General features: G+C 37.7%; 1 protein-coding gene across 1 annotated transcript in view; it reads left to right on the top strand.

Moving 5' to 3' along the window:
- LOC127880822 (DNA replication licensing factor mcm2-like) overlaps positions 1–15,472 on the top strand; it is a 44,588-nt gene extending 29,116 nt beyond the window's left edge. The window contains exons 15-18 of the mRNA XM_052428269.1: positions 3,772–3,927; positions 5,444–5,626; positions 9,247–9,402; positions 13,834–15,472. Of these exons, the coding sequence (XP_052284229.1) occupies positions 3,772–3,927; positions 5,444–5,626; positions 9,247–9,402; positions 13,834–13,944 (606 nt within the window). The 3' untranslated portion in view covers positions 13,945–15,472. The remainder of the gene's footprint in view (positions 1–3,771; positions 3,928–5,443; positions 5,627–9,246; positions 9,403–13,833) is intronic.
- The last annotated feature ends 435 nt before the right edge of the window (positions 15,473–15,907 follow it).

Here is a 15,907-nt window from a genome sequence, read left to right as displayed (position 1 = left end):
AAAGTAACTGGCTTTTATTTCATAGTAATATTTGCTCTTTATCTCTACTCGATGCAAAATTTCTTAGCAGGATGACCTAATTAGGGCTCCACTAAGAATATATGCGGGGAGTAAAGTCGTGATATAAAGCAAATTTAAATACGAAATAAAAGCTAATCACCTTTTTAGCTCACCTGATTGCTCAGGTGAGCTTTTGTGACCGGTCTTTGTCCGTCGTATGTCCGTCCTTTAAACTTTGCTCGTAAACACTCTAGGGGCCACATTTCTTGTCCCATCTTCATGAAACTTGGTCAGAAGCTTTGTCCCAATGAAATCTCGGCCGAGTTCAAAACTGGGTTGTGCCGGGTGATAAACTAGGTCACTAGGTCAAAAAAAAGAAAAACCTTGTAAACACTGTAGAAGTCACATTTCATGCCCAATCTTCATGTAACTTTGTCAAAATGTTTGTCTTAATGATATGTTGGTTGAGTTCAAAAGTGGTTCCGATCCGTTGAAAAACATGGCTGCCAGTGGGCGGGGCAGTTTTCCTTACTTGGCTATAGAGAAACCTTGTTAACACTCTAGAAGTCACAATTTTTGCCAAATCATCATGAAAGTTGGTCAAAACATTGGTTTTATTGATATTTCGGATGAGTTTGAAAATGGTCGGGATCAGTGAAAAAACATGGCCGCAAGTGGACGGGTCATTTTTATGCCCCCCTTCGAAGAAGAGGGGGTATATTGCTTTGCACATGTCGGTCGGTCGGTCGGTCCACCAGGTGGTTTCCGGATGATAACTCAAGAACGCTTGGGGCTAGGATCATGAAACTTCATAGGTACATTGATCATGACTTGCAGTTGACCCCTATTGATTTTCAGGTCACTAGGTCAAAGGTCAAGGTCACAGTGACCCGAAATAGTAAAATGGTTTTCGGATGATAACTCAAGAACGCTAAATTATGCCTAGGATCATGAAACTTCGTAGGTAGATTGATAATGGCTGGCAGATGACCCCTATTGATTTTCAGGTCACTAGGTCAAAGGTCAAGGTCACGGTGACCCGAAATAGTAAAATGGTTTCTGGATGATAACTCAAGAACGCTTATGCCTAGGATCATGAAACTTCATATGTACGTTGATCATGACTCGCAGATTACCCCTATTGATTTTCAGGTCACTAGTTCAAAGGTCAAGGTCACGGTGGCCCGAAATAGTAAAATGGCTTCCGGATGATAACTCAAGAACGCTTATGGCTAGGATCATGAAACTTCATAGGTACATTGATCATGACTGGCAGATGACACCTATTGATTTTCAGGTCTTTAGGACAAAGGTCAAGGTCACAGTGACAAAAAAACATATTCACACAATGGCTGTCACTACAACGGAGAGCCCATATGGGGGGCATGCATGTTTTACAAACAGCCCTTGTTCTCTATATGTATATAGTGAGAACATGTGAACACAGTAGAAGTCACATTTTTGGCCCAATTTTCATGAAATTTGCTGGTTCTGGTCAGTTGAATGACATGGCTGCTGGGAGGGGGGCAGTTTTCTCATTATGCCCCCCCCCCCCCCCCCCTTTCGAAGAAGAGGGGGTATATTGTTTTGCTCATGTCGGTCTGTCCGTACACCAGATGGTTTCCGGATGATAACTCGAGAGCGCTTATGCCAAGGATCATGAAACTTCATAGGTACATTGATCATGACTCGCAGATGACCCCTATTGATTTTCAGGTCACAAGGTCAAAGGTCAAGGTCACGATGACCCAAAATAGTAAAATGGTTTCCGGATGATTACTCAAGAACACTTATGCTAGGATCATAAAACTTCATAGATACATTGATCATGACTCGCAGATGACCCCTATTGATTTTCAGGTCACTAGGTCAAAGGTCAAGTTCACGGTGACCCAAAGCAGTAAAATGGTTTCCGGATGATAACTCAAGAACGCTTATGCCTAGGATCATGAAACTTCATAGGTACATTGATCATGACTCGCAGATAACCCCTACTGATTTTCAGGTCACTAGGTCAAAGGTCAAGATCACGATGACCAGAAATAGTAAAATGGTTTCCGGATGATAACTCAAGAACGCTTAGGCCTAGGATCATGAAACTTCATAGGTACATTGATCATAACTCGTAGATGACCCCTATTGATTTTCAGGTCATTAGGTCAAAGGTCAAGGTCACGATGACCCGAAATAGTAAAATGGTTTCCGGATGATAGCTGAAGAACGCTCAGGCCTAGGATCATGAAACTTCATAGGTACATTGATCATGACTCGTAGATGACACCTATTGATTTTCAGGTCACTAGGTCAAAGGTCAAGGTCACGGTGACCCGAAATAATAGAATGGTTTCCGGATGATAACTCAAGAAGGCTTATGCCTAGGATCATGAAACTTCATAGGTACATTGATCATGACTCGAAGATGACCCCTATTGATTTTCAGGTCACTAGGTCAAAGGTCAAGGTCACAGCGACCTGAAATAGTAAAATGGTTTCTGGATGATAACTCAAGAACGCTTATGCCTAGGATCATGAAACTTCATAGGTTCAATGATCATGACTCGCAGATGACCCCTATTGATTTTCAGGTCACTAGGTCAAAGGTCAAGGTCACGGTGACCTGAAATATTAAAATGATTTCTGGATGATAACTCAAGAACACTTATGCCTAGGTTCATGAAACTTCATAGGTATATTGATCATGACTCGCAGATGACCCCTATTGATTATCAGGTCACTAGGTCAAAGGTCAAGGTCACAGTGCCAAGAAACGTATTCACACAATGGCTGTCAAGGTCACGGTGACTCGACTTAGAAAAATGGTTTCCGGATGAAAATTTAAGAATGCTTACGCCTAGGATCATGAAACTTCATAGGTACATTGATCATGACTGGTAGATGAAATAATGATGAAACTTGACCAGGTTGTTTGTCTGGACAATATCTAGGTCAAGTTTGACATTTGGTAAAGATTGAATGAACAGACTCCTCTCAGGTGAGCGAACTAGGGCCATCTTGGCCCTCTTGTTACTGATCTGGCTGGAAAGTGAGCGTCATGTAAAAAATAAAAAGAAGTAATAAAGGGTATACAACGGTGAAAAATAACTGTCTCAGTATGGACGTCGCCATCTTGACTATAAAGTGATTACCCCCTCTGGGATAACCCCAGAGATGTCCAATCTTAACTGGCATCTAATGGTACAAGAGCAATGAAGTAGCTTTGTTGGAAATGATGAAGTTTAGAATAGATTATTTGTGGTCTCTAAGATTAAATTCTTTGCAACAGTGTTGTATAATAATTTTTAGATAAGGCTGAAAACTACCATAAATCAACAAGGAAGTGATAAGTAATTTTTGAGATACAATTGCCTGTACATTTTGTATCATACTAAGAAGTCAACTGCATATTTTTCAAGGCAAATGTTTAAAAAATTGTAAATAATTGTTTGCTCGGCTATTTGAAGAATAATGAGTTTGTATGAATTATTGATTCTAAAAAACCCAGACGCCATAAAGTCATGTACAATTTTGTGTTTTCATCGTCAGACTGGGTAGCTCAAGGTGGATTAAACATTAAGAAGCCTTACAGGAGGCACTCTGAAGATGTAACTTTTTGGCGTCAATTAAAAAAAAATACCTCAAATCTTTAATGTCTTTATTTCTCTGAAAGAATGTAAAAACCATCTTAAAACCTAAAATCAAACTATTAGATCAAATACCAGTAAATAAATCATGCATGTGAGTACATCAGCTGAATATGTTTATTCCAAAAAGAATCTGCTGAACACCAACTCCAGTGTTGAGCCTATTCCCCAAGACCTGCTCAAGAAGTACATCATCTATGCCAAGGAGAAGACGCACCCTCGGTTGAATAAGATGGACCAGGATAAGGTTGCCAAAATGTATGCAGAGCTTCGACGGGAATCTATGGTATCCAATTATTTTTAAGTTAAAAACTAATATAATTATTATAACTATAAATACTAATTATTAATTGTCAATTAAATAGAACAATAAAAAACAAAAAGAACAATGATCACAAAAATAGAATGCTCAACAAAAAAGTACTCTTTAACAGTTACAAAAGGTCTATTTCAGTTATGCTATAAATTGTTGTTGACAAATGGTTTTTGCACTGTTTAACAGTATGCCAGTTATTCTGCTTTATAAAAAAGTTTCTGTTCTCTTAATCAACCAGCTCTCAACACATTGTTATAAAACATTCTCAACGGGTCAAATAGCATAAAATGGAGGTTGATTTCAATAACCAGCCAAATCCACTAGACAATCTTCTTTTTTTTGTCTGGAGTTTCTCAAAAACTCTTTAGAAGTATCAACTTGACATTTTATAGGTGTGTAAATTACATGGAGGAGATATGCAATTCAAAAGGACTATACTATTTCTCCCTGATTTTTAGAGTAATTGCCCTTTGTTAATTGTTCTTTGTACATTTTGTTTGCAGCATGTTTTGAAATCTTACAACAGTATTAACTTCAACCTTAAAAGGATGGTATATCTCATTATATGGTTGTGAAGTGATTAATGCCACATTAATACTAAAAATCAACAAATATTTCATAAAATAAAGTTAACCCATTAAAAATTAGTGTTCCTTATAGCAATAACCAAAATTTCAACGGTAGACGTGGTCTTGTTATTGTCTGATCTTAATGAAACTTTGCAGGAGATTTGTCCCAATGATATCTTGGACGAGTTCGAAATGGTTCCGGTTGGTTGAAAAACACAGCGGCCAGTGGGCGGGGCATTTTTCTTATATGGCTATAGTAAAAACTTGTTAGCACTCTTAGTCACATTTATGGTCCAATCTTCATGAAACCTGGGTAGAACATTTGTTTAAATGATCTCTTGAATGATTACAAAAATGGATGTGGTCTCTTGAAAAACATGGCCGCTGGGGGACAGGGCATTTTTCCATATATGGCTATAGTAAAACCTTGTTAACACTGTAGAGGTCACATTTATTGTCCGATTTTGAATGATTACAAAAATGGATGTGGTCTCTTGAAAAACATGGCCGCTGGGGGACAGGGCATTTTTCCATATATGGCTATAGTAAAACCTTGTTAACACTGTAGAGGTCACATTTATTGTCCGATTTTCATGAAACTTAGTCAGAACATTGGTTCTTATGATATCCTGGGCTTCACAGAACAGGTCAGTTTGTATCTCAGGTGAGAAACTTTGGGCCTTTAAGGCCCTCTTGATCAAATAAGCCTTAATGGGTTAATTTTGAAACTGGCTTGCCCAGAGTCTGAAATTTATATCTGAATATTTCCTTGTTCTCATGCAAAAGTACAAGACTTTGGGCTTTAGTTTTCAAGCTGTCAATTTTTTTGGCTGCTATATATTGACTGTGGATGTGTTTTCAAAACAACAAACATGCAGTATTATAAGAACTCATTCATTGCTATATCTGTTTCAAAGGCAACGAACAGCATCCCTATCACTGTGCGTCACATTGAGTCAATGATACGCATGGCAGAGTCTCACGCCAAGATGCACCTGCGTGACTATGTGAATGAGGAGGACGTGAACATGGCCATGCGCATCATGCTGGAGAGTTTCATCAGCACGCAGAAGTTCAGCGTGATGAGATCCATGAGGAAGGTATTGTAGCTATTCTACCCAATGTCAATATTTTATTTATTCAATTGCAAGTTTCTTTTTTATGCTCCAGAAGGAGGGCATATAGTGATCGGACCGTCCGTCCGTCTGTCGTTCCGTCACACTTTACGTTTAGGTTTCGAAAAAATGCTCATAACTTCTATGTCGCTTCAGATAGCAACTTGATATTTGGCATGCATGTGTATCTCATGGAGCTGCACATTTTGAGTGGTGAAAGGTCACGGTCATCCTTCAAGGTCAAATATATGGTTTCAAAGCTGGGCAGATGGGGGCATTGTGTTTCTGACAAACACATCTCTTGTTCCCTATATGGCTATAGTAAAATCTTGTTAACGCTCTAGAGGCCACATTTATTTTCCGATCATTATGAAACTTGGTCAGAAGATTTGTCCCAATGATATCTTGGACGAGTTTGAAAATGGTTTTGGTTGCTTTTAAAACATGGCCACCAGGGGCGGGGCATTTTTCCTTATAGGGCTATATATGGCTTTAGAAATACCTTGTTATCCCCCGCCAGAGGCGGAGGGATATTGTTTTGGCGTTGTCCGTCCGGCTGTCCGTCCGTCCGGCACTTTTGTGTCCGGAGCCATATCTTGGAAGTTCTTTGGTGGATTTCATTTAAACTTGGTATGAGTATATATATGCATAAGAGGATGATGCACGCCAAATGGCATTGTACACCATCTGTTAAAAACAGACTTATGGCCCTTTGTATCTTGAAAAAATGCTTTTTAGTGTCCGGAGCCATATCTTGGAAGTTCTTTGGCAGATTTCATTGAAACTTGGCACGAGTATATATATGCATAAGAGGATGATGCACACCAAATGGCATTGTACACCATCTGTTAAAAACAGACTTATGGCCCTTTGTATCTTGAAAAAATGCTTTTTACTATAGGCACTTTTGTGTCCGGAGCCATATCTTGGAAGTGCTTTGGCGGATTTCATTTAAACTTGGTATGAGTAAATATATGCATAAGAGGATGATGCACGCCAAATGGCATTGTACACCATCTGTTAAAACCAGACTTATAGCCCTTTGTATCTTGAAAAAATGCTTTTTACTACAGGCATTTTTGTGTCCGGAGCCATATCTTGGAAGCGCTTTGGCGGATTTCTTTGAATCTTGGTATGAATATATTCCCGCGCCAGAGGCGGAGGGATATTGTTTTGTCGTTGTCCGTCCGTCCGGCTGTCCGTCCGGCACTTTTGTGTCCGGAGCCATATCTTGGAAGTGCTTTGGCGGATTTCATTTGTGTTATTGTCCTCCGTCCGTCCATCTATCATTATGTTCATCCGTCCAATTTGCACCTATCCTCAAACAAAGCATATGTTGCGGGGGATACCTTGGGCCTTTCAGGCCCTCTTGTTAACACTCTAGAGGCCACCTTTATTGTCCAATCTTCATGAAACATGGCTTCCATGGGGCAAGGCATTTTTCCTTATATAGCTATAGTAAAATCTTGTTAACACTCTAGAGGCCACATTTACTGTCCTATAATCATGGAACTAAGTCAGAAGATTCTTCCGGATAATATCTTGAAAGAGTTCAAAAATGATGCTGGTTGGTTGAAAAACATGGCTGCCAGGGGGGGCGGGGCATTTTTCCTTGTATGGCTATAGTAAAACCTTGTTAACACTAGAGGCCACATAAATTTTCCGATCTTCATGAAACTTGGTCAGAAGATTTGTCCCAATAATATCTTGTTATCTCAGGTGAGCGACTTTGGGCCTTTTAGGCCCTCTTGTTATAAATTCCCAATCAAACATCTAACTCTTCCTTCCAATCCTAAAATGTCTGTCATTATTTCTATAAGTTATTTATTGGCATTTATATTCAATAACTGAGCAAAAATGTGTTTGATTATCTTGTTTTAGCTCACCTGAGCACAACGTGCTCATGGTGAGCTTTTGTGATCGCTTTTTGTCCGTCGTGCGTCGTCAACATTTTGCCTTGTGAACACTCTAGAGGCCACATTTATTGTCTGATCTTCATGAAATTTGTTCAGAACATTTGTCCCATTGATACCTCGACTGATTTCGAAAATGGGTCATGCTGGGTAAAAAACTAGGTCACTAGGTCAAAAAAAAGAAAAACCTTGTGAACACTGTAGAAGTCACATTTGATGCCCAATCTTCATGTAACTTTGTCAAAATGTTTGTCTAAATGATATGTTGGTTGAGTTCAAAAATGAGAACGGTCCATTCAAAAACATGGCTGCCAGGGGGCGGGGCAGTTTTCCTTATATGGCTATAGGGAAACCTTGTGAACACTCTAGAAGTCACAATTTTTGCCCAATCATCATAAAACTTGGTCAAAACATTGGTTTCATTGATATCTCAGACGAGTTCAAAAACGGTCCAGATCGGTGAAAAAACATGGCCGTCAGGGGGCTGGGCAGTTTTCCTTATATGGCTTTTGTAAAACCTTGTTAACACTCTAGAGGCCACATTTATTGTCCAATCTTCATGAAATTTGGTCAGAAGATTGGTCTCAATGATATCTTGGATGAGTTTGAAAATGGTTCCGTTTGGTGGAAAAACATGGCCGCCAAGGGGGCGTGGCATTTTTCCTTATATAGCTCTAGTTAAACCTTGTTAACACTCTAGAAGCCATATTCATTGTACGATCATCATGAAACTTTGTCAGAAGATTTGTCCCAATTATATTTTTGACAAGTTCGAAAGTGGTTCCAGTTGCTTGAAAAACATGGCCACCAGTGGGCCGGGCATTTTTCCTTATATGGACTTATGAATCTTCATGAAACTTTGTCAGTTTATTTGTTTAAATGATATCTTGGATGTGTATGAAAATGGTTCTGATCTGTTGAAAAACGTGACTGCCAGGGTGTTCACTAGTCATGAAAGTTGGTAAGAACATATTGTTTTAATGACATCTTGGGCTGCACATAACAGGTCAGTTCTTTTGAATCTCAGGTGAGCGACTTTAAGTCATTAAGAAGCTTCATGTTAATACATTATATATGTAAAGAAGTTTCCCCTTTAAGATTTTACTACGCCTCCTGTACTGAGGTTGTTTTGCACATTTTACCTGGCATAATTTATTCACAATAATTCTTGTTTCCTATTAGTTATAGGATAGTTTTCTTGTGTGTTCTTGTGTAATTTCTGCTTCATATGTGCTGTGTGTAACAAATAAACTGAATATTTTCTGACAGAAAGCCAGAAAATCGGGGTTTTATACCTGTTCTGTATTGCTGTGGCTGGATGACGAGCAAGTTTTTAGATATTTAAATAGGCGCATCAGAATTTTTTTGGTCACAGAACACATTTTAAGGTCACTTTAAAGTCATTATATTTATGTGGTAATGATTTTTGCCCTGACCTTTTCAAACTTTAAGAAGTAACACTAGGCTAATAAGGAGTTTGCTTAAGTAGGTAATCAACAAATGATAAACCATTCAATGCCCAATCATTCAATGTTCAATTATCCAATGTTAATCTTCTAATGATCAACCATCCAATCATCAATTTTCAATGGATCATTCATCCAATGATAAATTTGCATGGTTTAATCATCCAATCATCAATCATCCAATGGTCTAGTAACCAAACCTCGTACTCGTTCCCGCCATTTTTAGACATTTGGCCGGTACCTGGCATTCAAGAAGGACAACAATGAGCTGCTGCTGTTCATCTTGAAGCAGCTGGCCCAGGACCAGATGTCCTTCCAGAGGAACCGGTACGGACAGGAACAGGAAATTATTGAGATCTCCTGCAAGGACCTTGCTGACAAGGTCTGTATTTTTCTCCCTGGGCTTTGTGTACCATGTTTGTGAAGTGCCCTTTGGAGCATAAAATTGTTTTAGTAACAAATACTCAAAAACAACGAATATTTTGTACAATATTTAGAAAAATAAAGTTAACCCATACAAAATCAGTTTTCCTTAAAGCAATATCCAAAATTTCAACGCTTGATGTGGTATGGTAATATAGATTGAACATACAAAATGCTCGTTTTTTATTTTTTGTGCAGCAATATATTCAATGTTAATTTCCCGCCACGATATCTGAACATTTATGAGCGAACAGGAGACTGGCTTCAGGCAGCGTTGGAACAAAGACATATTCATGAGAACTCGGAATATATTGTGACGCAAAAAATAAAAACTAGCATTTTGTATGCCCCTTAAACTATGTCACCAGACCATACTAGCTATTGTTGAAATTTTGGCAATTGCTATAAGGAACATTGATTTTTAGCTCCACTGGCCAAAGGCCAGCGGGGCTTATGTCATGGTCCTGTGTCCTTCGTGTGTGCGTGCGTGCGTTAACTTTTTCTTTAAACATCTTCTTCTCCTAAACTACTGGTCCATTTCTGATGAAATTTCTCAGGAATGTTCATGTGGTGAACCTCTTTCAAATTTGTTCAAATTATGCCCCTGGGGTCAAATTTGACCCTGCCCCGGGGGGTCAAAAAATTGAAAATTTGCTTATATAAGGCCTATTTTGTGCAAACTTTAAAAATCTTCTTGTCCATAACCATTAGGCCTAGGGCTACCAAATTTAGTATGTAGTGACATCTTATAGTCCTCTTAACAAGTTTGTTCAAATTATGCCCCTGGGGTCAAATTTGACCCTGCCCCTGGGGGTCAAAAAATTGAAAATTTGCTTATATAAGGCCTATTTTGTGCAAACTTTAAAAATCTTCTTGTCCATAACCATTATGCCTAGGGATACCAAATTTGCTATGTAGTGACATCTTATAGTCCTCTACCAAGTTTGTTCAAATTATGCCCCTGGGGTCAAATTTGACCCTGCCCCGGGGGGTAAAAAAATTGAAAATTTGCTTATATAAGGCCTATTTTGTGCAAACTTAAAAAATCTTCTTGTCCATAACCATTGGGCGTAGGGCTACCAAATTTAGTATGTAGTGACATCTTATAGTCCTCTACCAAGTTTGTTCAAATTATGCCCCTGGGGTCAAATTTGACCCTGCCCGGGGGGTTAAAAAATTGAAAATTTGCTCATATAAGGCCTATTTTGTGCAAACTTTAAAAATCTTCTTGTCCATAACCATTGGGCCTAGGGCTACCAAATTTGCTATGTAGTGACATCTTATAGTCCTCTACAAAGTTTGTTCAAATTATGCCCCTGGGGTCAAATTTGACCCTGCCCCGGGGGGTTAAAAAATTGAAAATTTGCTTATATAAGGCCTTTTTTGTGCAAACTTTAAAAATCTTCTTGTCCATTACCATTGGGCCTAGGGCTACCAAATTTGCTATGTAGTGACATCTTATAGTCTTCTACCAAGTTTGTTCAAATTATGCCCCTGGGGTCAAATTTGACCCTTCCCCGGGGGGTTAAAAAATAGAAAATTTGCTTATATAAGGCCTATTTTGTGCAAACTTTTTAAATCTTCTTGTCCATAACCATTGGGCCTAGGGCTACCAAATTTGCTATGTAGTGACTTCTAATAGTCCTCTACCAAGTTTGTTCAAATTATGCCCCTGGGGTCAAATTTGACCCTGCCCCGGGGGGTCAAAAAATTGAACATTTGCTTATATTATAAGGCCTATTTTGTGAAAACTTTAAATATCTAACTGTCCATAACCATTGGGCCAAGGGCTACCAAATTTGGTATGTAGTGACATCTTATAGTCCTCTACCAAGTTTGTTCAAATTATGCCCCTGGGGTCAAATTTGACCCTGCCTCGGGGGGTCAAAAAATTGAAAATTTGCTTATATAAGGCCTATTTTGTGAAAACTTTAAAAATCTTTACGTCCATAACCATTGGGCCTAGGGCTACCAAATTTGGTATGTAGTGACATCTAATAGTCCTTTACCAAGTTTGTTCAAATTATGCCCCTGGAGTCAAATTTGACCCTGCCCTGGGGGGTCAAAAAATCGAAAATTTTCTTGTATAAGGCCTATTTTGTGCAAACTTCAAAAATCTTCTTGTCCATAACCGTATGGCATAGGGCTACCAAATTTGGTATGTAATGACATCTTATAGTCCTCTACCAAGTTAGTTCAAATTAAGCCCCTGGGATCAAATTTGACCGTTCCCCAGGGGTCACAAAATTGAACATATGCTTATATTGGGCCCATTTTGAGCAAACTTAAAAAATTCTCTTGTCCATAACCATTGGGCCTATTTCTACCAAATTCGGTAGGTAGTGACATATAATAGTTCTCTACTTAGTTTGTTCAAATTATGCCCCTGGGAACAAATTTGACCTTGCCCCAGGGGTCACAAAAATGAACATATGCTTAAATAAGGCCTATTATGTGCAAACTTTAAAAATCTTCTTGTTCTTAATTATAGAGCCTAGGGCTACTAAATTTGGTATGTAGTGATATCTAATAGTCCTCTACCAAATTTGTTCAAATTATTCCCCTGGGCTCAAATTTGACCCGGCCCGGGGCTCACAAAACTGAACATATGACGTTTACCTGTGGAGATTACTGCGGCTGTTTGGCTGTGACCAACAACAACATCAACATCTTGAAAACATGAGATAAAACCCTGTCATTGAGTGCCATTTTAGGTCAGATGGTGACTGCTTACAAAGGCATTGAAGTAAGAACATGTGTTATGAATGTTTTTCTTACAAACTGAAAAAAGTCGGGTTTTATTTTAATATGTCGAAAGTGACCATATATCCGGATGAAAATATTTTGGATGACATGTTAATTTCATGTCTTTTTTGTAGTGTTTAAACCAGTTTAATAATATGTTATTGATTTTAAAAACACAACTTCCATGAACATAATTATTTCAAGAAAAGTCAATATATGATACTGCACGGTAAACTCAAACTTTGTATCCAAGAGAAGGTGTTGAAATTAATGAAGTGCAATGTTCTTAACTATCGTATATGCTCCTTTTTAGTCACTAATGATTCATTGTTCCATTTGTAAATTGTGACTCATGAATTGTGGATATGATTGTCAATTGCTCAACAATCCATATATATTTCTGACCATTTTATAATTTTCTTAATATAAGTTATGAATTGATCTTAGAAAGTCAAATGTATTACTTAATTAAATACATTTATAAATATAAAGAAATAATCTTTAGATTATCATAATATTCTCAGGCCTGTTGGTCTTAGGGATGTGTGAGTTGATGAGCAATTTCTCCTTTTATCACAATGATTTCTACCCTACCTGATCATTTCCTTCATATTCCATTTAAATTTAATTGACGTCTGCAACCTCTTTCAAGTTGGGAAAGTCCAAAATGTGTCGTTTGGTAAAGGGTTAAGGCATTTTGATTACTATGGGTCTTGTGAATCTGTTTCAAATCAAATGCGTAGATTTGATCTTCAGCATCTAAAAATATGTGACATAGAAAGAACGACAATATCTTTTGGAGAGATAAATTTACCTACGTTATAAGCAAAGGACCTGTGCAACAATTCCCGGGCTTTTAAGTCTGTTTAGTTAACACGGTAGTAACTTTTTCCATATATAAAAATGCTCACCCTTCCAACTTTAAACCCCCAGTGGGACTAGGGATAGAAAGAGAAAGTCACATGCTTGAGTACATTTCAACCCATGCGCATTGCACGTTTTCTTCGCAAAGAAAAAACAGTGGAGCGATACAGGGCCATCATGGCCCTCTTGTTTATGTGTTTACTTTACTTTTCGAAATACTGTACAAAATATTTGTTGATTTTATGTGTTTATGGGCTTTTAACATTTGTTGCACACTTGTCATTGTAGCCTATGATTCTAATTGGAAGATTTTTATCTTGGCTTGTATTACCTTAGTGCAAAACATTAAAGAGGATATTGAAAACACCGCGTAAAACGGAAAATATCATTTCACATCTTCATACCTTCTACATTCCTCACATATTACAGGTGTGTATCTCTGACAACTTAAATTTTCATATATTTTATTTGTTTACACAATGTATGGTAAAAAGCAAAAAAATCGAATTTTAAATGTAACGTTCACCTTTTGAGAACTATATTCATATGAAAAGTCAAATTTTCTTTTGTGATGGTTTTCATGGTTTTGAGTAGAATTAAATTTTATAGTCATTTTGTTGCTTCTCAAATTTGATAATTTTATTTTGAAAACTTCCATGTTGATAACTTTTAAGCCCTAAAAGGTTGTGAAGCTTAATTACTGACATTTATTGTTAAGTATCATGTAAATTTAATTTATGGCAATTAACTAACAAAACGTTGATTATTATTTGATTTCCAGGCTCGTCAGATCAACATCACAAACCTCGCAACCTTTTATGAAAGTGACACCTTCAAGTCGAACAGATTTTCCTACGACAGCAAACGCAACCTTGTCATACAGAACATATAAGTTGGTGATGATGTGGAAAATCATATTTTTTATCACTTGTAATATGTGTTTATTAAGATACACGCATATGTGACAAAAATAACATTAAATATTTAATGAATATCTGGAAAGTGAATCACTGGGAATTGCAACCTGAAATATATTTTTAAGCTCCACTGGCCAGAGGCCAGCGGGGCTTATGTCATGGGCCCGTATTCACCAAACAATTCTTAGACTTAAGTCTAAAAATAAAGAAAATTCTTTAAATAAGAATATTCAGAATTTCTTTAATTTTGAGTCAAACTCTGCAGTAAACATCTCTATCTATATTATTCTTCATATAGAACATTTTGTTAATGACATAATCACCAGTGGAAGCCTGTATATATTCAAACACTGAACACATTTTTCTTGGTTCTAAGTCTATTCTATATTCTTAAGTCTAATAATCGGTTGGTGAATACGGGCCATGGTCCTGTGTCCGTCGTGCGTGCGTCCGTCCGTGCGTTAACTTTTTCTTTAAACATCTCCTAAACTACTGGTCCAATTCTGATGAAATTTCTCAGGAATGTTCCTGGGGTGAACCTCTTTCAAATTTATTCAAATTATGGCCCTGGGGTCAAATTTGACCCTGCCCCCGGGGGGTCAGAAAATTGAAAATTTGCTTATATAAGGCCTATTTTGTGAAAACTTTAAAAATCTTCTTGTCCATAATCATTGGGCCTAGGGCTATTAAATTTGGTATGTAGTGACATCTTGTAGTCCTCTACCAAGTTTCTTCAAATTATGCCCCTGGGGTCAAATTTGACCCTGCCCTGGGGGTCAGAAAATTGAAATATGCTTATATAAGAAAGAACGACAATATCTTTTGGAGAGATAAATGTACCTACGTAATAAGCAAAGGACCTGTGCAACAATTCCCGGGCTTTTAAGTCTGTTAAGTTACCATGGTAGTAACTTTTTCCATATATAAAAAAGCTCACCCAACTTTTAATGCCCAGTGGGACGAGGGATAGAAAGAGAAAGTCACATGCTTGAATGCATTTAAACCCATGCGCATTGCATGTTTTTTTCGCATAAAAAAGCAGTGGAGCGATACATGGCCCTCTTGTTTTGTATTTTCTTTTGTTACTAATGTAATGAGTATTTGTGATGAAAAGCTCCCTTAATGTGCATTGAAAGCGATTGCATATTGTAAAATTGTAATTTGAATAACATGTGTACATGCCCTTGCTGATGTTTTTGTGGAAGTTCGGTGCATGTCATCCGATGATACGCAACCTAGTGCTTATTATTCACCTTGAATAGTGTGTTCAGCCACCTTGTGTTCCATCATTTTGCTCATTTTTGTCCACAGATTAAGATCTGGCGTACTGCTTCAAAGATCTTTTTACACACATGTAATGAACTTAAAATCATGTTGTTCACGTGTTTACTTGTTTACAACAATTTCATTAAGTTCTAGCAACCACTCAATGTTTAAAAAAAACATGTTAACATACTTTGTGTTGCGGATATATTTATAAGAGAATAAAATATAAAATAACAAGATGTGTTTGTGAAACACTATGTCCCCCCATGTATTTGACCTTTGATCTTGAAGGATGACCTTGACCTTTCACCACTCAAAATGTGGAGCTCCATGAGATACACATGCATGCCAAATATCAAGTTGCTATCTTCAATATTACAAAAGTTATGACAAATGTTAAAGTTTGACGCAAACAAACAGACGGGGCAAAAACAATATGTCCCCTAGTATAGACATGGGGACATGAATTTTTTATGCCCCCTTTCGAAGAAAAGGGGGCATATAGTGATCGGACTGTCCGTCTGTCTGTCCTGTCTGTCTTTCTGTCACTTTGCGTTTAGGTTTCGAAAAATGCTCATAACTTCCATGTCCCTTGAGATATTACCTTCATATTTGGTATGCATGTGTATATGGACGAGGCCTTTCCATACGCACACAAAATTTCACACCTGT

This window comes from Dreissena polymorpha, chromosome 5 (genome assembly GCF_020536995.1).
Source record: "Dreissena polymorpha isolate Duluth1 chromosome 5, UMN_Dpol_1.0, whole genome shotgun sequence".
NCBI lineage: Eukaryota > Metazoa > Mollusca > Bivalvia > Myida > Dreissenidae > Dreissena > Dreissena polymorpha.
Note: the sequence above shows the minus strand (reverse complement) of the source record. Positions and strands in the feature narration are given on the sequence as shown.